This window comes from Amblyomma americanum, chromosome 6, assembly GCF_052857255.1.
Source record: "Amblyomma americanum isolate KBUSLIRL-KWMA chromosome 6, ASM5285725v1, whole genome shotgun sequence".
NCBI lineage: Eukaryota > Metazoa > Arthropoda > Arachnida > Ixodida > Ixodidae > Amblyomma > Amblyomma americanum.
The window spans coordinates 54360740-54387120 of record NC_135502.1 but is presented as its reverse complement, the minus strand read 5'-3'; the positions used below and the strand labels follow the sequence as shown (position 1 = coordinate 54387120).

General features: G+C 49.0%; 1 protein-coding gene across 4 annotated transcripts in view; it reads left to right on the top strand.

Annotated features, from left to right (window-relative positions):
• The window catches only part of chb (CLIP-associating protein), a 141814-nt gene that overhangs the window by 69502 nt on the left and 45931 nt on the right, over positions 1 to 26381 (top strand). Inside the window, exons 10-19 of one of the 4 annotated variants that reach the window (XM_077626890.1) lie at positions 12804 to 12838; positions 13606 to 13632; positions 16200 to 16305; positions 17988 to 18044; positions 19858 to 19922; positions 20333 to 20425; positions 21962 to 22107; positions 24119 to 24254; positions 24608 to 24678; positions 25322 to 25459. In XM_077626890.1, coding sequence (XP_077483016.1) covers positions 19884 to 19922; positions 20333 to 20425; positions 21962 to 22107; positions 24119 to 24254; positions 24608 to 24678; positions 25322 to 25459 — 623 coding nt within the window. In that variant the 5' untranslated portion in view covers positions 12804 to 12838; positions 13606 to 13632; positions 16200 to 16305; positions 17988 to 18044; positions 19858 to 19883. The remainder of the gene's footprint in view (positions 1 to 12803; positions 12839 to 13605; positions 13633 to 16199; positions 16306 to 17987; positions 18045 to 19857; positions 19923 to 20332; positions 20426 to 21961; positions 22108 to 24118; positions 24255 to 24607; positions 24679 to 25321; positions 25460 to 26381) is intronic. The other 3 variants (XM_077626891.1, XM_077626892.1, XM_077626893.1) reach the window with 3 other exon arrangements.

Below are 26381 nucleotides of genomic sequence, written 5' to 3'. Positions count from 1 at the left end.
GTTGACAGCGCCCGATTACGCGTGGATGCGCCGGCATTAAAAAGTTGCGCGTTACGTGCTGTCTTGATGCAGCGGTGTGCACGCTGCAAAGCCTTGCAGGAGAGATTTTCGCGATGCCAAGTTTGCGGCGGCACTGCAGAGCTGACCTGGATGACAGTAGTGAAAAGGAGCCAGGCGGCTTCTTCAGCGCACAGTGTAAACAACGACCACGCATATATCCTGCCCTTGCGTGCACGGCCGCATGGGTAGGCGTTATCCATGTTATGCGGACGATCTTGGAAGGAGATGAACGAACTAGGAGAGAGCTCTCATAGAATACGCGGGCTTCTGTAGTAGCTAACGCAAGAGAAGCAAAGCAATATATGGCAGCGCAATCTATCGCCCCACAGATGCGGAATAGGTGGTAATTAATGCGTATCTGCGGCAGTAGCACCAAGAGTTCGCAGGGGTGTATTTGCTTTTTTTTTTTTTTGCTTGTACAACCTCCATCGACAAATACGCTGTCCGCTTGGCGATTTCGGTTGAGGATGCCTCGCGTCGTTTGATAAAAAAATATTTATATAAAAGCTGTATGTTTTATAAGGACCTCAATTTTTTTTTGCTTGTGTACGAATGGACTGCAGCCAACGGAACTACGCCGGCGCCTCTGCCTCCGGCGCTAGAACGTTTGTGTTCCTGCGGGGCGCGTATAAATCCCGGCGCCCCGATTGTTACTCGGGGCCGTTATTCCTCGGCGCACGCATTGTGCCGCGCAATCACGGCGCGCGCCGGCTGCGTGCTGGCAGCAGCAGCAGCAGCACGTGGGCCCCGTCCGGCGCCACCGTGGAGCATTCGGTGCACGGCTGCCTGACTCAGCCGGCTGGCGCCGCTGAGGGCGCGCGCTTCCTCCGGCGGGCAGGGAAGAAGAAACGGGGTCTCCCGCCGCCCACCCCCGCCCGTTAAACGGAAGGGGGGGCCTCCTATTAGAGAACGCGTTGGTCATGCGCCGCCGTAAGGTGTGTGCGCTCGTTTCTCTGGGGGGCCGCCGTGGCATCTCGAGGAGCAGCTGTCAGTGGAGAGCGCGTTGACTCATCCCGGTGTTATTGTGTGGCTACTGAGTACCTGCGCCTCAGTCACGTGGTGCTGCTGCTTGTGAACGGCGTTGAACCAATGCACCGCTGCGTTGTCGGGTTTTACTATGCGCGCGCGTGTGTTTCCTCGCAAAGTGCTCGAGGACGCGGGTTCGACCCTCTGCTGCTCTGTGCGTATTTGGGTCACGGAGGACGGCGAGGAATGCCCTGTCGATAAACTCGGGCTCTGCAAATGGAACGCTTCTCTTATTCTGGTGTTTTGTTTCTTGCTCAGCTCTGTGTGGCTTGTATGCTATCCCTGGTCAGGGGTGGAAATGCCCGGGCCTCTCTGCGCAGCAGCGGTGGTGCAGGGCCGGATTCTCTGGCTCGGTCTCGAGTGTCGCTTGTTGTTCCGAGTGTTCTCTTCCCCCTGAGGAAGACAGGCGGGTCGACGCTTCTGCCCATTGTACGAGAAATAGCTGCGTTCTGCTGTTACCTGGATTAAAATGCAGTGCCTTTCGTCTGCGCGGCGCACTCTAAAGACAAACCAGCGTGGTATACTGGGTCGAATTTCGTAGCTGCCACAGCTGCGTGCCGTTCTGCCAGTTTTCCTCTTCTTTGGGCAGAGGTGGCCCCTTCTTCCGCAGCGAAAACGTGGCGGAAGAAACTATACGTTCCCTGCAGCCATTTCTCAGCTTCCCAGTGTGGCGGTGTCGAGAAACGCTATATCACACGGCTCGGTCACTTGGACGGGGCTCTCGGTGGTCGCACGGCGAGCTCTCTCCGCCTTTCCGGCCGCGTCTAATGCCCGGGCACGCCGACCTCGCACCCTCTTCCGCGGCGTGTACGCGCTGTGTGACCGCGGCTAGCTGTGCGAAGCCAGCGCGCTCACGACGGGTCCCGAAAGAGCAGCCCTCGCATTTGGCTCGCGGTGACCGTGATTACACGGGCGCCCCCCGTTCGGGAAAGGGCTTCGAGAGACAGGGCGCGCTCTTCCTTCGCGGCGCATGCATACACCGTGCGCGTTTAGCGTTCGCGCGCTGCGCAGATCGACCGATACCATCTCCGTTGTTATTTGCGGGGGGTGGTGCTCGGGAACGATGTGGCGCGGGCAGGCCGGAGGGAGCGTCGCGGGCTCTGTTTGGTCGTCCTGCATGAGGCCGCGGAACGGGTTGCCTTCCTGGCCCGAGTTTTCATTCGTTGGCTTCTTTTTTTTCTTTCTTATTCTCTTCGAGCCGCGCGCAGGTCGCGGCTCGGAAGCGAGAAGGGTGCCGCCTAAATGCGCGCGTCGGTGCTTCTCGTGCGATCGTGCGCGGTGCGTGTTGTTGCCCATGATACCCGCGACCTCTTTCGCCGATGGACGCAGATTATTACGAGGAAGGGGAGACGCTGATGCCTCCGACCGCGGTCAAGTCTGGGCCGCCTGGCGTCCGCCGACCTGCCTTGCCCACTGGCCAGTTCTTCCAGCGGTCTCGTTGCGTATTGCAGGGTCATCCGCTTCGGCGCTCGTTTGTTTCGTGCTTGTGCGTAGCCGTTGAAAGCGGAGCTCCTTGGTGCGTCTGTAGAGAGGGGGTCAAGATCATCGGCTTGTGCCGCCGGCGCTGCTTGTATATCGCCGCGTTTGTGTGCGGGAGGGAGGGTGTTTAGCTCTCCGAGAAGCAAGCGCCCTGCGGTTTTGGCTCGTGATTCATGGGGCTCTCGGCATTGGTGCTTGTTCCCACGCCGCGCGAGAGGGAACGGCGGCGACCCGTCGGCGAAAGGTCGTGGGTGCGAACGGAAGCGCTGTTTGGGAAAACGAGGTGACGGTCTTGCCTGGAGAGCGTCTGACGGTGTGCGTGTTAGCGCCTATTTCCTTCCCCCTTCCTTTTTTTTTTGTTTAGTTTCGACCCTTTGCTGCGTAAATATTTTAACGAATCGAACTTCGCGCTGTACACGAGGTGCCGTATTTTCGTACTAATACTTTATTCGAAGTTTCAGCAGGGGTGTCAACGCCGGTTTTTGTCCTTCGAATCACCACGTACCGGGATATTTTCAGAAAATAAAAATGCGAGCTAAACTAGGCTACGGTTTATTTAAACTATCCAGCGAACCCCCCTCCTTATTCCTTTCTTCACCTCCTCTCCGGGGTTGTCGTGGCTTGCGGAATTCGGCAACTACAACGGGCTTCTGTTGTTACACGACGACTGAATGGGCTCCCGTCAACGGCTCTCATCGTAAAAAAAAAACCGGTCGTGCTTTCGCACCGGGTGTCGCCAGTGTAGCGGTTCGAGCAGCAAGTAATTCGTAACAGCCGTCCTCTATGCACGCCTATCGCGTGCTCCGCAAAACCCGATGGTATTTGAATCGTCGCTAACCTGTGCGGCCGATTGTGCGCCTTCCTGTATAATGCTCCTGGATCCTCCACCGAAGCCTTTGAGTGACCCTCGATCTTCTCGCAGACGTGGGCCACTGCCCCCCCCCCCCCCCCCCAACTCGAAATGGCTGTGCTTTACCACGCGGGCGTTCTTTTTCGCGCCGTTGTGGAATGTCGTCTCGATTTGCTGCAATGAAAGTCTTGCATACTCGCGCAGATTAGACTACTCCACTTGGTCATCTCAGCCTTGTCCGAAATGTGGCCAGCGCGTGCTCACACGTTTGCAGCTCTTGGTGCGTGTTTATATGGAACAAACGAGAGAGAAAAAAGAGGCGCCTGGGCCGCGGCTAGCGGCCGGTGTTGTGGCCTAATAGCGGTGCCCATTGCTCCCCTCCCTTCCGCTTTTTATTCCCCCCTTCGAAGACGCGTATACAACGGCGGGCCGAAAGAGGAGGACAATCCAGCGGGCTTGTCCGTCGCGCTCGCGTCGTCCACTCAGCGAAATGGGCGACTGCCGGCTGTCCTATCTCTTTTGTGCGGACATTGCGCCGCTTCTTCGTGGACGACGGCCCGTTCTCTGAACGCGCGCCACGGTAGGTCGCTTTGTACGCGACCACAGCAACGCCGTCCCTCCTCGGGAGGACCGGAAGGGGGTGGAAGAGGTCGTCGCGGCTTCTTCCCCGAGTGCGGGGCTTTTTCTTTCCGGCACGCATTGTGCGCGCATCGCGAGGATGGGTCGTCGTCACTCCTGAAGCTTGGCTGCCTGGGGATGTGACGGTGACGCGCGGCTGGCGCGGGGCCAGGCACGCGTCTTGTGTATGTGCGAATAGAGGGGGGGGGGGGGGGGGGGGAATATGGGCACGCGATGCATATGCGTGCGCGCTTCTTTTAACGGCTCTCGCATTTCGCCGTTGAACAATGGCGCGGCGAAAGGGACGGCCTAAAAGAAGGACGCTCTCGCAAATGAGGTCGCGTGCAATTTGTGGCCCCGCCGAGGGCGGTGTTTCTTGAGGGCGCGGAGTGCAAAGGCGATTCCCTTGCGTCGCCATTCACGGGAGTGTGTGTATGCAAAGTTCGTCTCTTTCTCCCTCGCGGCGTGGTTGGCGATGATAAATGGGGCATCGTGGTCGCGCATCCTGTCGCCGATGTAACAGCGATGCGCAGTTTTTGTGGCGTCGCATCGCCTCCTTTGATGGAGGGCGAAAGCATGGTTGCATGGTTGGGGGGTGGGAGAGGGGCAGCATGTCGTTGTCTTTATTTTGCTCCTTCATAATGGGCTCGAACGCTGCAGTTGCTGTGATGCTTGGATCGGTGGTGTGCGGTATTATCGAAATCGTCGGCGCACTTGCAGGGCGGGTGAACGGCTTGACCTTTGCCGCTTAAGAGTGGCTAACGAATTTTTGCCGCCTTTCGTTATCAACGCGTTCGACATTGTGGAGTGGCCGACGATTCAGTTCTCTCGAACACGTGAAGTCGAAAGCGGACTACTTGGCTGCACCAATATTTCTCGGCGACGAAAACGTTACAACGTGCGCCGTAGCGCAGCGCCTGGGGTGCCTCGATGTAGCTGTATTGAGGCACCCTCGCAGCACCGCTTTGCCAGCGCTGTATGCTGGCATATTCTAGCACGAACGATCTCTGCTGAACGATCAGACTTTTAATTAACACGTTATTAACTTTTCAACATCTCCTTCCACACACCCTAAGCTAACAAAGAAGCAGATGGTACTAACTCGGTGCAGTAATCCCTTCGAGACTAATTCACCAGCCAGATTTAGTCCTCGCGACGAGCGGTTTTTAGCTTCGGAGCCCAAACCGGGTGGAATGGGAGTAACCGCATCACTTACTCCCCACGCGGACTGACCGTTTGTCGTGAGCGCTAAATCTTGCTGGTGATCCCCTTGCAGCGATTATAGAAGGCAGTGGTGGTCTGACGGTTAAAAAGAATGCTTTCGCAAGGTCAAATGGTCCAAATTCATGAACGGTGCTGTGCTGCTATCGTGGCATTTTCGTAAAAAAACTGTGCGCGGGCCGTGCACACATGCGCACGAGCCGCGGTGGCGTTCGCTTCGGGAGGCGGGTATATGGGTCTGCATGCGGAGGCGTGGGTCGGCTCCTCCTCGGCGTGTTTGGCTTTGGTTGCGCTCAGTCGTCTCGGCCCACGCGTCGGCTTCTTCCGCACTCGGCCGCTAATGTGACCGAGGGGCACGCGTGTGTGTGTTTACTCGCGCGGCCTCCGCACAGGTCGTGTCCTGTGGCGGAAGAGCGGGGGTCGTTAGCGGGGTGACGGCTCTCTTCCGGCGATTATAATGTATGGGGACTGCGTGTCAACGTCATCGGGTCGGCAGTGCTGGGTCATCGCGCCTCGTATATAGGGCGCTGTCGCGTATATATACTCCGGCACGACGCCTATAATAATGCATATGGCAGCTCCCTCCTATCGCGCTCATGGGTTTTTCGCACTGGTTATCGATAGAACGACTGATATAGCGAGGTGCCACTCATGGGTTTCTGGACCTCAGAAAGGCGAATTTTGCTTCCACGAAAATCCGAGCCGCCGCGGTGGCTTAGTGGTTATGGCGCTCGGCTGCTGACCCGAAAGACGCGCCCGGGGTCGGTCCCGGCGGCGGTGGTCGAATTTCGATGGAGGCGAAATTCTAGCGGCCCGTGTACTGTGCGATGTCAGTGCACGTTAAAGAACCCCAGGTGGTCGAAATTATCCGGAGCCCTACACTACGGCGTCCCTCATAGCCCGAGTCGCTTTGGGACGTTAAAGCCCCCGTAAACGAAAATCTGAAGCTGGATCGCTGCGTTGTGCGTTGAGTTGTGAAATTATTTTTTCCTCCTGAAGAGTGCTTTTTTTAGGGGATATTCCACAGGCCAAGTTGGATATTTTACCGTTCGGCTAGGAAGAATGTTTGCAGGAACTATGGCCTCGAATTTTCGTTTATGGTTTATGGGGGTTTAAAGTCTCAAAGCGACTCAGGCTATGAAGGGACGCCGTAGAGAAAGGCTCCGGGAATTTCGACCACTTGGGGTTCTTTAACGTCCACTGTGGCGGAAACTGCGCGAAGAGGACGTTGAAGTGTCGCTCGAATGGAGTGACATTAGCATGTGACGTCACTGATCGACTGCTACGCCTTTCTTTTTCTTTTTGTCGTGGAATTCGAATGACGTTCTGAGTCGGCACGTTCGGAAAACTCGTATGCATTCGATGTGTGTAACCGGATGCTCTCTTCACCGCGCTCAAGCAGCGCAATTAATAGACACCGCGCAGTGATAGCCTGTACCCTCTTGTGTACACGTTGGATTAACCGGTTACGGTAGTCGCCCTTTCTGCGCTAGCATTGCATATGCAGTAGTATAGCATTACTTGCAAGGCCTCAGCACCGGTTAACCGTGTTCAAGCGGCGTGCGCTTTTTTTCACGCGCAAAAAGACGTCGCTCCAACGGCGAAGCGCGTGCTGTTGCGTGCTCTGAGGGAGTAGTGCGCGTTGAGGGGTGCGGCTGGCGTGCCATGTATAGAGTATACGCTCATTTCTGTGCAAGCGCGGCGGTTTATACGCTCGCGTCTCTCTCAGCTTTCATGCGTCGGCGCATGCGAGCAATGAGACGAGGCCTTGGCCCGTGTACACACATGTACAGTCGCTGCCGTACGGTGTGGTCCGCGACGGAGGGGCTGGTTGCACCACTAGCGAAGAAGTCTATAGCGTATACAAGGAAAGCCGGGACGCACGCACCTTGCGACATTCTACCGCGCGCTTAGCGCGTGCAGCTGGCAGAAACTGCGGAGGCGGGTAAAAATAACGCGGGTGTTGTGTACGTGTTTGTTCCTCTCGGGCGCGATGACAGAAAAATGAGTGCGCCATTGTGGTCGAGCGTGGCGAACGCAGTGCATATAAGCGCAGCACCATACTCTCTTTTTTTTTTTTTAGCATAGCCTCCACGCCTGGCAGCCATCGCTGGGGAAAATGGTGCGCTGACTTTACCCAGGTGATAGTTTCAAAAGCAGCTGTGCGCCGGGAGTTGGGGTTCTCGTTTCAGAATTTTGTTTCCCGCTTTCGGGAGCGCCGCCTTCGTTTTTTTTTTTTTTTTTGGACTGAACTGTGCGCTGGTTGCGCTGTCAGAATGCGGTTGCGATGCTTGGGCCGGAAGGCCGTTGAACAGACCTTGCTCTTATGACTTGGTTCGGTTTTAAAAAGGAAAGTGCACTAGAATATACTTCAGCGTTAGCTTAAGGCTGTCAGCCTCTGAGCATCGCGGGTCCATTGAGTCGCGCTCTCTTATGCCATCGGTATGTACCTGAACACTAAGTGCCCCCTCTGTGACGATGCTTGCTTGTGCGGTACTTCAGTTGACAGTGGTTCTCGCCCTTGTTGGCAAGTGCGGCGGTTCGTATACAGTCGTCCACAGACCTGTCTAGAGCGCTCGAACTACACACCCGGCGTTACACTGGCGTCATTTACGAGTGTCCTACGGCTCTAAACAAGACCTTATCGCGCATGCGCATTGCCATGGATCGTGCTTAGCTCCTCGTGTCTTTAGCTCGCCACGCAGCGGCGACTGTTGGAAATGCACTACAGAGCATGCCGTCCGAGCGCCCTAGACAGGTGTATGGGCGACTGTGCATGACTTTTGGCGCAGTTTTACATAAGAACGTGAATGCGACAGCTATGAGAAATAGACTATCATTCACACTAATTGCGCTTTATGGAGAAAAAGGTCAATGCATTATACCATGTTCCAGACTTGCGGATGCCTACGGACTAATAATAATAATAATAATAATTGGTATTGGGGGGAAAGGAAATGGCGCAGTATCTGTCTCATATATCGTTGGACACCTGAACCGCGCCGTAAGGGAAGGGATAAGGGAGGGGGTGAAAGAAGAAAAGAAGAAAGAGGTGCCGTAGTGGAGGGCTCCGGAATAATTTCGACCACCTGGGGATCTTTAACGTGCGCTGACATCGCACAGCACACGGGCGCCTTAGCGTTTTGCCTCCATAAAAACGCAGCCGCCGCGGTCGGGTTCGAACCCGGGAACTCCGGACCAGTAGTCGAGCGCACTAACCACTGAGCCACCGCGGACTCACTGATACATTTATTGAGCTTGGTCCCTTCGTTCCGTCGTGTCATTCGCTGTTCTGTATTCTTGGATTTTGGTTTGTATTCACGCAATATAACCAGCCAGTGTTGCCGGCGGTGAAGTGACGCGGCGCGTGGTACCAGGAGCTGCGTCTGAGACCGTGCCCTAATTCGATGTGCCTAGAAGGGTTGCTTTGGCCAGAAAGCGGATCCCCTTATAGCAGCGAGCAGACGCAGATCGCCGAGCGAGAGGCCGTTAAGTCGATTTCGTGCGCTACCGCGCGCGCCTTAGGAGCGGTTACCGGTGCGTGAAGCGTAACGGCTTGCCGCGGACCGAGGCTTCGACGGATCGCCCGCCAAGGAAGGGCGGTGCGTTTCGAGGCGGGAGGTATATACGGCCGGCAGCTGTCTCTTGTGCAGTTCTCCTTGCCGGTTGGCCCCAGTGCGCCCCACGTTCTCGACTGCGTCGCCCGCTTACTATGTGTACGCTCCCCTCTAGAGCTGCAGTTTAGTTTAGTGAAGCAGGCACTCCTTTCTTTGCACGGGGCCAATTGAGGCCGTCCGCGTGTCGTTGCTCGCGTTCATCCCGCGATACAAGCTGCCTCCCGTCACTCACTGTGCACAGCCCACCGTTCGCGCCGCTGGTTTGTCTCGGCTGGCGAGCACGTGCACCGTGGGAGAAAATAGTCCTCTAGCACGCTAGGACAGCTTACTCCTTTTTTTAGGCAGCTTACTCCTTTTTTTTACTCCCATACGGGCGTATTCGTGTTTAGAGTGCACGAAGAGGCGCAATCGAATCCCGGCCTCTGCGGCTGCATTTCGGCAGAAGCGCACGTTCCCTCTTCCTCTGGCGTGAGCATGTCGCGTGGGTGGAACTGAGACGCGTCCTTCGCTTCCTTCGCACCTGTCGCGCGCGAAGTATGCGGCTCACGCTCGGCTATTATTCGGCCCGGCCGGTTCTTTTGTCCTTGCCGTGGCAGCCGCGCACGTCCGCGAATATGCATGCCCGTGAGTGCGCACACGTCCTTCCTTCGTCGTCCTGCCCATCGTGGCTCCGTGCGCGGTCGTGTGTGATAGGTCCTCCTCCATGCACCGTCGGTCCGGACAGTCGCCGATTGGCGTTTCCGCCGCGCGCAAATCGGGGCCGCGTGGCATGTAGTGCCTGTCGACTTCCCCTTTGGTTTGTTGTTGTTTTTTTAATGTTGGCTAGCGACAGAGGCTGGCTCATTTTGGAGTTGTACGCCTGGGACGCTTTGGACGCCGTGCCCGCACTTTCGAAGAAGGCTCGCCTTGCTCGGAAGGGCGGCGTTTCCTGCAGGGGCTACCTGGGAGGCCGGTATGGGATAGGTGGCCAAAAATCCCTGATGTGATTTCGTGTTTCGGCCCCCGGCACAGGACCGTCGCGTTTTTTTTTTGTAATTAAATTTTTCATTTAAATTACCAATCGAGTACTTTGATCCTTTATACTAAAATGGCTTTTCGCCCGGAGGAACTGCGCTGGTCCAGGTTCCCTATCTCAATTTATCTATATCAGGGGAGGGTAATACAAAGATTTCGGGGGATAATTGTCGTGTTTGGATGCCCTGCCTTGCCGGTTCTCGAGGGTTTTCACAACTGGTTCTATGTGCTGGCAGGCTCTAGGCGGCGGCTATAGGCGTGCGAGTGAATTCCTGCAGTGTTGTGGCGAAAGTCACTTCTCTCGCACTGGCGGTATGATAGTTCGACTCGCTTTGCGGGAGGCTCGGCCGACTGCGGTCTCCTACTGCTTCGTGTGCTAGCGTGCTGCGTATAATTCGGGGTATCGCACCACAATGAGCCAGTCGCGGAGCAGATCTGTGCCGGCGCCCAGGGGACGCGTCCCCGGTGGCAGAGCGCGGTGGCCTGGCGCCTTGGCCCGCGGGAGATGCGCTTTGTTTCCGGCCGAGGATGCTGCGCGGGTGGCGCAAGGCCGCGCATATGCTTCATCGGGAAAACAATGGCTTGCATCGACGGCACGCCGCGGAACGATTTCCCCGTCTTCCGTATTGTCGGCCGGCTGGTCGTCATTATGTTCGCGCAGGGTCATTTGTTCTCACGCATGCTTTCGCGGTTAACCGCGGCTGTGCAGGTAGTGTGCGTTTGAATACAGTATGGTCGTTTCGGCCTGGTAGACTGCCGGAATCGCGCAGAATTGCATTCCGACAGCAAAAGTCAGCTTAGGACTCCCACGAGTGGTACACGAGCCCCGGTACGCTGCTTCAACCCCCCGCCCCCCTCCCTCGGGCTCTGAAGTTTTGACGTGGGCTGTACATGCAGGGTACACATGCTGCACCTCACATCTCGTTAGTACGAGTCGAGCCGACCTTGCTCAGTGCAGGGCTTTGCCGTCTGTCCTTTTGCGCGGCTTGTTTCGTTAGCAGCACTGCCGAAGGCCCGTGAGTCGTACGTTTTTGGTTCGGAACCACACGCAGCAGCGATGGGTCTAGTCTTTCGAGCATCCGCCTCGCATGCGGGAGGTGAGGGGTTCGATCCCCAGTGTCGCCGGGTAACCACCGGGGATACAATGGTTGCAAGCTTTCCCCTGGTCTGGTTGGTGCGCGGCTTCTTTAGGGTAAATGCTTGGGGAATCGGTCTTTGACTTCACCTTGACAAAAAGAAAAAAATTGCGCCATGGTTCGTGTCGGAGCTAAGGCGAGGAAGAACCAGCTCCGACAGCGTTGAGGTTCGAACATGTTTGTTTGCGCTCCTCACGCTGACGGCGGCCTAGCCCAACGTCCTCTTGTCCGGCGTCGCGTGCCATGGCCTGCGAGCCGAGCCCCCCCCCCCCCCCCCCCTCCCCCTCCCCCTTCCCCCCTTTCATCCACCTTGTTTTTTGTAAAATCGCGTTGCTCACGTATCGTGCAGTCCTGGAAAATGCGGAGTGGAGGTAAGCGGTTCAGCCTCGTTTCGCGAGACAAGAAAGTCGTACGGTAACAACACGTAGGCGGTGTTGCACAAGGCGGGACTCGACCATGTGTCCATGTTTGAGCTACCCCGACCTCCGCATATCACACCGTCTCTTTCCCTCTTCCTTTACATGCGTTCCGCTGCCAAGAGTGTGCTGAAAATTCCCTCCCTTATTCTGCCCCGTGCCTTGCGCGGCCGCGCCGTCTCTGGATGTGAAGGGTACGCCGGCGACCGAGACGGAATGTCCGGTTAGCCTACATCGGTTATCTCGCGACTAGGAAGCGCGAGGCGGCGCCATGCGTGTTTGCAAACGAACCGCCGGGGCGCGACCATGAATCAGGCGGCGACGTTGACGGCGAGGGCGGGGGCCGACCACGAGGCGAATCAGGGCGGCCTGAGATACGCACTGTTCCCCCCGCGCCCCGATAGCAGCGATGGCCCCTTCCGCACATTTATTCTGCTTTCATGTGGGCTCACTACAGCCCACGCGCTTTTTTTCGGCAGAAAATCCCCCTTGACACATAGAAGGGAATAAGGGGATGCTGAGGCGTGTGGCATGGATTTGGGGAGGTGGTGGGTCACATTGGGGAAGGGTGCTTGCTTAGCCACCCCTTGCCATCCTCTTCCTGGGCGCTCTCCTGTAGTCCCTGGCATGGTGATTTTATTCGCCAATAATTGTTCCTGTGTTCAGTTATGACTGGTGGATCTTTGTGAGGAGCATATAATAGTTAGAAAGGCATCATGCTACCAATAATTTCCGTGTACCTTTCCTTTGCACCACCCAGCTACAAGCGTCCTAGTGCCTTTCCCATTCTTGAATGCCTCCTCCTCCCCACAGCACACATATGCACACAGGCACTTGCTCTCTTTGAAATGCATGTTTCCATTTTGTGTTGTCCACTGGTTGCGTTCTTGCCCTGTCATGGTTTGAGCATTAGATGCTGTGATTATTCCTTAGTGACATGTATCTGGACAAATTTGTTACTGAAGTGTCTTCAGAATCGTGGTCAGATCATTGCCATATTTGCATGTTTAATAGGTTGTGAATGAAAGTCGATGGGAAAATCTCTTGATAGTACATTAAGAAATGGTCATCACATTGGGCAAATGTTATTAGCTGCCAAAAATTTCTTAATACGTGAAAATAGTGTTTGTAGCATAGCCAGATTTTGCTAAATCAGAGACAGTTTCAGCTTATATTAATCATATTTCAACAATCTGAAAGAGGATGTCAACAGCATGATTTCACAGTACAGTATTTCAGAAGCTAGTATGAACACATCGCTTTGTGCTCTGCATTCAGGGAAGTTTCCTTCTATTTAAATGTTCATGTTTAACACTGTTTTGCATCAGCCACTAATCACACTGGATGTTTGTTTTTCTCATTGCAGCTCACAGAGGTGACGACGAAGTTGACAGGGCACTGGTGAGTACTATCATCATCATGCTTATGTCTTGAACCTGCTCATTTGCCTTGTGTAACTGTTTTTAGTGAAGTCTTACTAAGAGGATTTTTTTTTACTCATTTTACCTGTGACGTCTGTTGTCTGCATGTGTGCATGGGGTGATTTAGTGCAAAATCTTGATGTTTGCAAGGGCTTCCTTATGGAGTTGAGCGTGTGACGGTATCCCGTCTGGCCGGGAGAGTACATTTGAAAAAATAAGAGGCGCCGACCAGTGAAAAAAGGTTCGTTCTTGACATTTTGGCTTCCACACGGAAGCCTTGTTCATTCGTTTCGGCTTCCACACTGAAGCCTTGTTCATTATGAACAAGGCTTCCGTGTGGAAGCCGAAACGTCAAGAACGTATCTTTTTTCACTGGTCGGCGTCTCTTATTTTTTCAAACGGACTTCCTTATAGTGTGTTTAACTCTCAGCTCATAAGCAGGGACATTTTGGTGCTAGCCTATTGCTTGGGTGTCATGTTTTCAGCCCGCTGTCGTTTGTAGCCACTTTATGTGCTAGCTATGACAACTAGCTACAAAGGGAAGCTTTAGTAACAAGTGTGTTGTCCCTTCTGAATGTCTTTTTGCTTAAAATTTGGCCCCAAGTGTTCTTGAGTCTCGTGAAATTATTCCTAATTTGATCATCTATGTTACTTTTTGTATTTTCGTCTTTGTTGATTTGTTCAAAAGGTGGCTTGTGTAATAAGGGGGTTCTGATTTTTTTTTTCTTCAATGATGTTTTTCTGAAGCATCCTGACATCAATGATGCGGAAGCGGTAAGTAGTGTAGGCAGTGGTGGTGCTTACGTGGGGCCAGTGCATGGATTGCGCATGACTGCTCTTGCTTTCTTTTTAACGTGACACTAAAGGTAAACAAAGTCAGGTTAGACAAGTAGGTTGTCTTCAGGGAACTCTGCCAGTGCTTTCCTGTGTAAGGAGACTACTTTTAAGTGGAGAAAACTGCTAACAGACCCCACTTGAACCCCCTTGAACGCACAACCCATAACAATCTACGTTATTTCAAGGCATGTTAACCCCATTTCCCTTGGTGAATCACAAGCGCCACAGTCTGAAGTAGTAAGGTCTTGAAGCTGAGCTGCGGGAGTAGTGAGAAACAAACCGAGGACACCCTGGAATGGGCTGTGCTTTTGCTGAGCACATTTTTGTTGTAACCGTTGAAGCATTTCTGCGCAACAGATTGTGCTACTGGTCGCAGAAGTGAAGTTTTAGATTAGATCACTGGGTAGCACTTTAGTGGCAGGGGCTCAATATCTCAAGATGGTACTGAGAGTTCGCACCTCTGGGATTACTCCCTGGAATTGCTGTGTAGGCTGTCCTGTTGGCAGAGTTGGAAAACTGTGGCTTTCAATGGACCTGTAGGATTCATTGCTTTCAGTTTCATTTTATTCCGGTTCAATTATGTGCAAGTCTGCTATGGCTGCTGCAAAGTTGGAGCCATCACCATTCTTAAATGTAGTAGATATACTTACAGCAGGGCTTTCTTTTGTTACCAAACTGTTTACCAGTCTTCTGGCTGATTTTCATGGTTAAAAACTTAATTTCACAGTCTGGTAGCAGTATTGGTAACGCCTTTTGTTACCAAACTGTTTACCAGTCTTCTGGCTGATTTTCATGGTTAAAAACTTAATTTCACAGTCTGGTAGCAGTATTGGTAACGCCTGTGAACTTTTGTGTTGAATGAATAAGAGCACTGCAGTACTCATCACATTGCTTTTGTACTGTTGCAACAATATATGCTCAAAGTGTGACTGAGGCAAAATTGGTCAAACAGTGGCACAAGAAAGTAATCCAATCGATCACAGCCAATAGTGAATGAGGAATGTTTGTTAGTGGGGTCAGGTCTTAGAACTCTGTAGTGGCAACAGTTGCCAGCCTTTCGCTTTTACATCATTTTCTAGGTTAGCAAGGTTCAGAAATTTATTCATTTCGGAACACTTATCAGTCTAGTTTGACTTGATGTTTTTCTTTGGTGTCCGTTTAAATTGCCGCAACCGCATGCATCAAAGTAGTCTATGCAGTTATATGGTTCATCATGACAGAGAAATATCAGCAACAGAGTTGCTGTGGCTGCTCTGAACTCATTGCTTACTGCACATATTCAAAATGTTCAAATTTAACTATGGCTCAGAATGCCCCCTTCTGAGGCATCCAGGCTGCTTTTGGACAAGTAGCGCCATTCTATATGTTGCAAAAGGACCCTATTTCAGTTCAGAATTGGAATTTTGCCAGTCGCATGAGGGAGCTTTGGCACAGTAAAGCAGAAAACATAGTATGCGATTCTTTCAGATTTTTCTCCAGTTGGATTTTTTTTCTTTTATAAGCAACCTGTATCTTGTATTTTCTTGATACCTTCAAAAACAGAATTCTATTATCTACATTGTGATGTGCTACAATAAAGGAGGAGGAGCAAAAACTTTTATGTGCACCACCCTGAAATTGCCAGTTTTCCCGTAGTAAACTGTCCGTTTAGTACTCTGTTGCAGTATGTTTTTCTGTCTGTATGGAGATACAAAGAACTACTAAGCTTTGCTGGTCTCTGTTGCTCTGTCAATGCTTCTTTGACTGATCGCTTACTTGGCATTTTTGGTTAGCATTCAGGCAGTCTTTTTTTTTTCTTTCTCTCTGCTAGCTGGCCATGGAGGGAAGGGGAGAGGCATGGCTACATGCAGTTTTACTTTGGGGCTGGGAACTGCACTTCATTTAGGTTACAAATGCTTCGCAAACTTGCTGAGAACTGGTGGGAAGGGCACCTAATCAAAGCATGGCCGTGTGGAAAACAGACTTGCACCCTACATATTTTGTCTTAACTGCAGTTGCCTGACATCCTTGCAGCTCTGGTTGTTCACTTAGACATTACGCTTTGCTGTGTTGCTTGTTTGAAATAAAAAATTGTGAAAGTGAAATGCAGGTTAATTTAAGGATTCTAGGCAAGGTTCAGTGCTCACAAATGAATAAGGTCTAAAACCTTGTGACTTACACCTTTTGAGATTGCAGTTAGTTTGGAGCACTTTCAGTACTACACATTACTGTGCTCACCGTTGCAGGGTGTGCACTCTGTACCTTGCTTACGCTGGCTTTTCTTGACATCAAGTAGCTGCTGATGTGATGTTCATATTTACTTGTAGATATGTATATTGAAATACAGAAGTAATCAAAGCATCTGTTGTATGCTATGTGGTATATTGTGTTTTTTTTAAAGTTGGGACTGAAAAAAAAAACCAGATTAATGTGCCTTATTTTCACCTCTAATGATAGTATCAAGTAGTGTTGATGAACCCTTACCGCCGTTCTTCAGTCAAAGCAAAGAATATTTATTTTTGCAGAGCTTGGGAAAGTCAGCAAAGAGGGCCAGTAGTGCCCCTCCTAATAGGCGGGCAGTGCTGGCTACACCCAAACATTCACAACAGCCAACAAGCTGTACACCATCAAGTAAGTCTTGCATGCACGTGTCTTTCAAGATTGTTGTCTTGTGATGTATGCTTAGTGCGTAACCTTTTGTTCTGAACTAGCCTGTCTCATTGTAGTCCAAGCGGTTCTTATAGTTTATGAACAACAGAATTTCACCCTGGTTTAGACATCAGTTTTTTAACTCATTACATATTGTTTTCCTCCATGAATTTTTCTCTTCAATACGAGGGAATAGTTTGTAGAGTTGGAAAAAACAATGCAGTACAATGTGCTTCATAAACAGTTTCAAACTGATGCAGGGGTGTCGTCCTTCAGCAAGGAGTTTCACATGATAATGCGAACTCCTCTGTTTAATCAGCACAAACCTTCGGTTAGTGCACATTGGTTGGTGTGAACTGCAGCAGTAACACTCCAACTTCCATCCCACAGCAACAAGGTATTATGTTGCAATGTGTGAGGAAAGAATGAAGCATTTAAAAAGAACATACTTCAACATTTTTGCTTTCTAGCCTGGCAAGAGCTATGGTAAACTGCAGTTCGCCTTGTGTGCAACAGGCAGTTAGGCTTACTGTGCTCGCTTAACACTGGAACAGTCTCTTAAAGATCACATTATGTGGTGAATGGTAGGCTAATGGCGTCCGAGATTTCTGAGAGTGCCTCATTGATTGCCTCATGACATCTTTAATAACCATGCACCAGAATTGCCCTGGAACCAGTGTGGTGCACAGTGGCCCACAGTAATGGTAGGGTGGCCACCTTAGTAGTGGAGGTGGTAGAGCCTTATGTGCACCAGTGCAGCTTATGAAAATTAAAGTTGTGCCCCACTGTCATTATTGAACATGTTATACTGGTTTGTGGTAAATTCCTCCTCATTTATGCTGGACTCATTAGTGTTCCTTTCTTGGGGCCTGTGTGCGCTCAAACAACCCAACATTTTGGCCACTCCTGGTTCTGTCATGTTTGTCTTAAAGGAAGGTCTCTGTATTTTTCATTGTTTTGCTAATTTCATAAGCTGATTTACACAAAACTGATGCTGCAGGGTTGTTTTGTCTGAATTGTCCCATAAAACTCAAGAAAGAAGCAGAGAAGTCCTCTCTAAGGAGGCCCCCCCCTAACCATTGGCATCAACCTATCGTCACGATGTCATGATCAAGTCTTGCACCTGCCACAGCTGCAACCAGATGCATGCTAGGAGGTGCAGGATGGCTGCCATAATTTCATTACAGTAGTCGGCACCATTGGATGGTGCACCTGCTTTGAGGTGCATTTTCCACTTTATTATTGAGTTCCATCCAACAGCAATCTGCAGTGAGTCACCATATTTCAGTGGCAAGGACATTGCCTAAGAGACATGCAGCAGGTGCCATGATTGGATCAGGTCTTTTCTTTTGTCGAGTCACCATATTTCAGTGGCAAGGACATTGCCTAAGAGACATGCAGCAGGTGCCATGATTGGATCATGTCTTTTCTTTTGTCGCAGTTAGACCTGAACTTGTGTATTTCCGTTTGATTTGCCTCATGCCTGCAGCAGTGATGCAAAGCTTAAGCCTGTGTGCTGTCTTGCATAACATTTCACTACAAATGCTCATGTGGACAGCCTAATTACAGCTGGCACTTTGTTTTGCTAAAGCAGTGCATAAATTTACCTGTGTTCTGCGTTTGTGACGAGCCCTTACAGCTGTTTCCTTTTTTTTTTTGCCAAGCTCTGACACGAAAGCATAGTCTGAAAGGTACTCCTGCTGTTAAGGCTGCTGTATCAGGTACTTAACATCTTTCTAACAGTTGTGCCTAAGCATTTTGTGCATGCGCTTGTGTAAAGATTTACTCCTGCTTTAATATTCAGTGTCAGAGTTGTGCACCAGGCATAAATAAGTGCTACATACCTGCAGAGGCTTCTAACATTGTCAGCAACTGGTGGCTACCATGATTTATGTTGTGTTGTCTACAATGGCAGGCAAGGGAAGGAGACAGTCAAAGCATGGTTTTTGTTCCACCAATGTTGTCCTGTTGCAAGAAATAGCAGTGTAAGATGTAAACTTGCGTTTAAAATGCAAGTGGTAAATAGTGAGAGCCTTGCAGCCTCTTGTGTTCTTTAAGATTCTGTATTGGCAACAAAGAGAAATATGAAACTGCAGGATTTGTTTTGAATGCCTCAGTCAGAAATTTGTGCGCCACGTTTTGCCACTTCTGCACATACCTGTGAAGTAGATTGTTTGCTTGCTCATTCAGCAGTAATTGGTGCAACTCTTGCTGTGAAACTTGACTGCTTGGCCTCATTTCATGCATTCACCTTTCTTGCGTGTATGACTGACATAGCAAATTCGACACCTCAGTGCATCCAGTACCATAGCCTCCGAATATCTACACGGGCGTAGGCGCATTGTTCAGATCTTGGTGTGAATCCTTTATGTCACGCAACTGTTGACCAACACGCGGGTGAGTCAGTGCCTCAACAGAGCTCAACAGTGAAATGGGCAAGGGCACACGCACAAAGCTCACAGGTACTTTGAGAACCTGCCATAGGTGGTCAGCTCCAAAAGGCACCTCAAAGCAGCTGCTATCCAGGTTGGAAAAGCTCCTCAATTATGGTCGAGTAACACTTGTGTAGTTGCAGGTCAGATTTTTTGCCATTAAAATTTTTGTCGCTGGTCTTATTAGAAGTTAAAAAAACGGATCAGAACCCTTGAGGGTGTCCTTCTCATCATTCCTATTGCACTGGAAGCTATACGTTGGCCCTGAAGCACTGTGAGGTGCCAGTGAACATTGTGGCTGCATCCACTTAGGTGTGGTGGCAGTAGTGATTTATTTGGAAAAGGATGGGGAGAGGGCCAGTTGCAGGATGTGCCACATTCAGTTCAAGTGCCTAAACAGGTGCCGGCCTTAATAAAAGATAACAGTAGTGGTATACAGGAAGTAGGAGGATCCAGCAAAGATAGACTAGTTAGATGCACACAAGCAATGGAAGCTTAATACTACTCATACATGCCGCACGCAGATGTGTATAACAACATGCTGCATTGACAGCGCGGCTTATTCAGCTTTCTTTTGTTCATATGCATGGATTTGTGCATGTACCACTGCCCAGAAACTGTTAACAGAAGTTTGCACCACTGCCCAGAAACTGTTAACAGAAGTTTGCAGTGATAAGGAGGACGCGGCTAGCACAGAGCAGGGTTAATTGGAGATATGGGAGAGACCTTTGTCCTGCTGTGGGCATTGTCAGGTTGATGATGATGCCGACAATAATACGCTTCCCCAAGGCAAAAATGCTAGAAGTGCAAGTCACGAGTTGTGCCCCCCAGTATTAAAGGTAATATTGTTAAGTGGTATTTGTTAATAATAATGGATTTGAAAAAAAAAAACCTTCCTTGGAAATATATTTCATCAGTCAGCATCGTGGTGGGAAGCCGTTCATTGTGTAGTTTTGTTTTTGCATTTATTTGTTGTTGTTTCAGCCTAAGAAATACAGGGGCTACTTGTAGGACTCCATTGCTTGCTTTTGTAATGACTGGTTTGGGAAGCAAGAGGTGAGGGATTACGAGCCTCACTTCTTGACTGCTTCTTCCCTTGCAGCAAATGCTGGGGCAGTGGACGAAGAAATGTTCATCAGATCTTTTGAAGAAGTTCCAAAAATACAGGTAGGGTCTTTACAAAGTGATTCTTGAAGTATACTTGTACTTTCTCGAAAAACTTTCGGTTTTATTCTTTGTGCGAGCAACTTTCTGCCCACAAACACGCTGATCTGGCACGAAAGGTTTTGTATTCGGTGTTAGGTACAACTGCAATGTCTGAGTTTGGTTTCAGTTGCCCTTGCACAACAAAAATAAATATTGTCCTCATCTTCCTTATATGTGACGGAGTAGAGTTTCACACCTTTCTCTAGTGAAGGTGAACCCGTTAGTATGCAAAAAACTTTCGTGCACTGCTGCATCATGCCTGCTCCCCATGCGTGACTGAGCAAAGTGACAGTTGCCTAATGCCCTGCATACTGTCACATCTTATATATGCAGGTATGTTGCCCAGTTCATAATTTTTTTTTCGCTTTCAGCTTTACTCAGCAAAGGAACTTGAGCAAGAACTTGGAAAAGTCAGGCAGGTTCTATCCGACACGGGTGCTGACTGGGAGCGGAAAGTAGACATGGTAAGTCGGCTTGCTATGCTTGAGGGAGCCCTGAAGTTGTATACTGTTGCCAAGCAATTGGTGGTGCTTTGTTTAATGATCATCTGTTCAGAGGAATCACAGGGCTAAAAAAAAAAAATTTTAGCCTCCAAAAAAGCATTCAAGGTTCTGCTCTTCACTTTGGTTTAATGCATCATATAAGTAGGCTGATATACAGTCGACGACCGATTTTTCGTACCCTCTAGGGACCGCGAAAACGACCGAAAAATCAGGCAGTCTGGACAATCAAATTTCACCGAAAATTCACCGATGTGCTGCCCTCGGCATGTCGCCGATGAATGGATGGGTTGGGACAAAGTCTAAACGGGGAAAGCGAACACGCCGCTGCGGGAGCTCCCGCAGTACCATGGGCCCAGAATGAGAACGCAAAGATGGCGAAACAATAAGAACCGAGAAACAGCCGAAGCAAGCGCTCCGTCGGCGTTTGCCGCCATCATTAAGCCTAGCGACTAGAGCCAAAATCGGCATCGTATTCGGCGATATGCACTCTGCGGTGGCTTGCGTATAATGAGGGGCATCTTGCCTCTCTTTGAAATGCCAGTTATTTATGGTTTTACGACAGAAAAGTCAGGGTTTCGGTGCGTTTTGCCGCGGGTACACTGACCTCTCTTTAAAATGCACCACCATTTCCTCCTGTGCTCGCAGTCTCCGTGAAGTCGTGTGCTTTCCACTCGCTTCGCTGCTACCTCTTTCCGTATTCGAAACGAAAGACTCGGCATAGATGAGTTCCGCGAACTCTGACTGCTTTTTAAAAAGTTTATGCGGCGGACGACGTTCAAGAACCGTACGAATCTGAAACCAAGCGGGCACAATGTGCTGTCTCGCACAGAATTTCAGTATCGCAACAGACCCCCTTTAATCTTGAATTTCGTTTCTTTGATCAAGTTTTCCATCTCTCCTGCAGTTTGAGTAATGAGGTTCCACTGTACACATTATATGGCGGCTTGGGTATTGGCGGCGAGTGCGAGCGAGGTCTGAAAAACGAGCAGGCAGTTGCAGTGGGTCTTTAATTTCAGGCGCTCTTATACATTGGCTCTCTGAGCCATGTCGCAGTGCCGCGAAAAAGTCCGAATAATCAAGCATGTCCGAAAAATCAGGCATCCGAATTTTCGGTTGTCGACTGTATAGGTAATCTATTTGACCATAGCATAGTGGGGCTCACGTGAGATGCAAAAATACCTTTTGATGGCATTTTTCCTAATGGTGCTGAATGCAGGGCCAGCTAAAGCCTTGTCCCGCTTCTATCTGTGTTTGTACTGCAATAGGTGATGCTAATTTTTTTGTGGGTTGGATGTAATTTATTTTGTAAACCCTAAGCAGCAAACAAGTGTCTTCAGTTTGTTCCGAGGTGAAGTTCAGAAGTGGGAGCGGCCTTTCTTACTTTGAATCATTGGGGCCTACCAAGAAACTTTTGCACAGTTCTGCACACTGAGCTGCTGTTTTGCAAAGTTTTTTCTTTTCACCTGTGTTTTATGAGTCTCTTTTATTTTCCCCCAGCTGCGGCACCTGCGTAGCCTGCTCATAGCTGGAGCTGCTGACTATGAAGAGCTTTTTATTAATTTGAGGCTTCTGGAGCCTTCATTCCAGGTTTTGGTTAGGGACTTACGGTCACAAGTAGTCAGGGAGGCCTGCATAACCATCGCGTGAGTATTTATCCTATGTCACATCTCATCATTTCTTGCACCTTGGGACATTGCTGTGCACTGTCTGAGTGCCAAGAGTTGTGAACCTTGCACATCAAATTTTGTGTTTCCCTAGAATAGAATTGACACAGCCATGTACCAGACTCATCGATTCTTCAGCGTAATATTGAAAAGGTTTGAACATCAAATGAGCTTCAGAACTTCGTTTCTCTTTTTTTTTTTATGTACAGACATCAAATGGCTATTGGCATCCTTGGTTGGATTCACATCAGGATGAACTAATAATTTGGGATGAAATTCAGGGAAGAGCCAGTGGTGTAGTTTTTGTGCCAGCATGTCACCTTGCATTAGCTGAGTCTGCATATTTCGCATCACTATGCATTTGTAACCCTGCTGCTTACATTGTATATTCATTGCTCCTTGGCATCATTAATGGCCTTTGTTCTCTGTGTTTATGATATAAGAAAGCCGCAGTTATTTTTGAAGGAAACTGCCAAGTGGAAAGCAGGTACAGCGTGCAGCATTGTACAAAATTGTATGAGGCTACTAATTAGTGCTTTTAAGAGCAGTTGTTACCATTGTGAGCTTTTCAGGCTGCTACTGTTGCTGTTGAAAGATCGCTTTGATATATCGGTGGATGCATGCAACTTCGGTCTAGGGATTGTACGCACAGTGCAAAAGCCACTCCAAAGTTTATGGCATGCTTCATCTGGCACTGGTGTACTTTCTCCGACAAACATGTTTTCGGCATTTTCAAGTGCAGGCGGAACTGCGCATTTCTATGCAGAGTTAACGATCATACTTAAATCTGCATAATTTTAGTCATGAAGAATTAATATTTTTAAGCATGATATAGTCACAAACAGTATCAGCTGTGCTTCCAGCCATGCTGTTTTGAAATCTCACACAAAACCTTCACAAAAACTTTGCTCCCAACATGCCGAGGGCGCAAGATTGGGTGCTGGAAATTTTTTCTCTACCATCGTAAACTAAAGAAATGTCCTCAATTAGGCGAAGTGGAAGCCTGGAGCTCTTTGGTGCTCACAAATGCTTGAAGGGGTTAGTAGTAAAGGAGGAGCATGCAGTGGCAGGTTTCGCAGTGGGCATTGGGAAAGTGATACAGAGGACAAGACCATCCAGTTTTTGTCTTGGCAAAAATACATTCTGTGGCTCTCTCGCATGGCATCGAGACTGGAAAGGGCTTTGTGATACCACCTTGTTGTGGATGGGGATGAAGCCTGGCGTTGGAGATCCGCGCACAAGAAACTGTTTTGACGTCACTGCAGTTTGCTTGCGAAGATGGCCGGTGACATTGATATCTGCATTTCATATTCTGGCCTTTTCTAGCTTATGAAAGCTTTGTCTTCAGTGAAAGTGACACCTTTGTCATTTGAAAATGGTAATCTATTGATACGGGCCAGCTTAAATTTGTCCTCAGTATCCCTTTATAAGCATTTCTTAAATGACATTTACACCAGAGGCACCGGTAGCAAGGGTGGCAAGTGGCACAAATTAATGTTGCCATTGAGTTACTGGCACTGAAAGTTGCAGTACAAGTATTTTAACGGACTGTTACAAATATGATATCAGTGGTACAGGTGGGTAATGGCAGTCGACAGTGCATGAAACAGCATAGGTGTTTTAAAAGGGCATCGGCCATCATGTTGTAAGGCTGTGCCAGTGGCCACCAAAACCTTAGCAATGCCATGTACACCGATCGATTCTGTACTGTTCTGTCTGCAATACTGTCCGTACCCCTTCTTCCCAACATGACAGTCCCGAGTAGCCTCGGATCACACAGTAGTTCTCAGAAATCAAGAGTTTTTTGTTCACCTCCATGCTTTAAGGCACCTTTTCCATGCCACTGAATGTTTGTCTTTACGTACCACGATCGTATGAGCACGGTAATGTCCTTTGTTTCTGCTGTAGCTTGACTATAAAGTGTGTGACTGGTCCAGGTTTTCATTCTGATAAATTTTGCCCGTCCTTTTTTTTTCCCCCTTTTTTGCAGTTACTTATCACAGCAGTTGGGCCAGAAGCTTGACCACTTCTCAGAAATACTACTTCCAGCGCTAATAAACTTGATCCCCAATTGTGCCAAGATTATGTCTACATCCGGCATCGTCACAGTACGGTTTATTATACAGGTAATTAAAGAGTTTACTTGTTTTGTCGTTGTTACTGTTGTTGCATTTCAAGGTCTTATTATTCGTAGGAAAGAAGTTGTACACACTAGGCAATGCTATAATAAAATAATTACATATTTCTGCCTTAGTAATTATGTGAGGGAGTAATTGAGTAGCCGTGCTACTGCTTTTGGGAACGCTTTTAATATGTCGACTTGCCACGCAGTTGCTTGTAGTCAGCACCCAGGAGTAAAAACTCGTGTATATTTATGTGTAGATGGGCTGAACCTTTACATGGCACATACAGCTCCGCTTATAGCAAATGATAGACTGCAAAACATTAAACACTTGCACACTTTTGCTTGCCATTTTAGCACACCCACGTAAGTCGGCTGATACCAGTGATCACATCCAACCTGTGTTCAAAGTCTAAAGACATCAGAAAGTGAGTACCATGTTTCCTTTTTCTGTCGTACAAATTGTACCTGTAGTGTGACAATTAATGTAATAATGTTCTTGCAACAGATTTTATCACATTGCAGCAAAATATAGATTCAAAGTAAATTGCTTTACATTGGAAGTGCCATTATTATGAAGCTTCGATTTTAGCTCAGGTAGCCTTTTTGGGTTCTGCTGTGCCTGTACTGTACAATGTACAGTTTGTGGCATATATTTCATCATTAGCATTAAAAGAAATAACAAAATATGTGGTGTTATCTTGCCTGGGGAACAAAGGTGAAACTCTGTGTGGCTTTTTTTTGTTAGCCTGAGACTAGAGTTATGTGAGAGGTTGACATAAACATGAGCATATAAATTAGTTCAGCATTTAAGTAAAATGCAATTCCTAAAACATAAGTCAAGCACCTTCCTTGTGGTGAAATAGTTGTCAGCCTCATTGTGGAGCATGTTTGGATGAGTACCAGTCATCTTTATTCGCTGTGCTTGCTGCGCTTTAAAGTCTTTCCTTTCAAACAACCACCAGAAAGCTTTTGGTATGACAAACATAGCCATTGTGTCAAAGGTTTTAGCATTCTCTCAACATTTTCAGTGATGGCTTTTAATGCTGCCTTGTCTTTGACCTTGTGCAGATCATGCTTTGAGTTTCTCGACCAGCTGTTGCACACGTGGCCGACGCACACTTTGGAAAGGCACATTGCCATCCTTCAGGAGGCCATCAAGAAGGGAATCAGCGATGCTGACCCTGAAGCCCGTGCCTTTTCACGCAAGTAAGTCACTTACACTGTCTTGTTATTAACTTTGTAATCCGGACCGTAACCACAATCACAACCATTGCCATAGTTGTAGTCATCTGTTTCAAGCCCTGTTACAAACACATAGGGGCGTTTTTTTATTGTTGGTATTGCCTAGTTCTGCCTAGTGCTTTTTGTTAGTGTTGAAATTGTAGAACAGCTTCCACAGTGAAGGTTTGTAGCAGTTCTTTCTGGTGGAGCATACCCTGGGTGGCATTACAGGAGATCAGGAAAAGGAACGTAGACAAAGATGACTGGACACGGTGAAGCGCTTCTCTCCTATGTTCATTCCCCCACACCCCCATCCCCTTTTCTTATTTTTTTCTTTTCTCACCCGAAAGGTCATCTGTGTCCCAACTAGCTCGATCAGCAACCCTACTTATAAGAGCCTGTTATGTCATAAATTTTACATAATTGCGGAAGTTCAGACATCATTTACATTTGCATACTAAAGCAGCAGGTCAGGTTATCACTGTGTTTGTCTCGGTTCCAACCAAGGATATTCTCGTGCTGTGTAATGGACAACCCTTTTTGGGAATGTGTTGTTCATTGGCAGAGAAGAATAGTTTGAAATATAACAGCTAACAAACCGTGGGCTCATTGCAGTTGTTGCATCCTGCTCACACCTTGCTTATGGTTATGGTTACCAGTCTATCCATGTGTCATGAAAGCATGCTGACGAATTAGTGCTAGAAACAGAGGCAGCATTAGTTTCTGAAGGAGCGAGACAGGTATCAACTATGGGACATAAACTACTTTAATGATGCAAGCATTGTGTATGCATTCTTAATTAGGAAAATAAGAAAAATGCGAAAAAGTTTACAAAACTTGGATTTCCAGTCAGCCTCCTAGCAACCTAGACTTTCCATCCATGTGCTTGGATTTGATGCTCTATGTA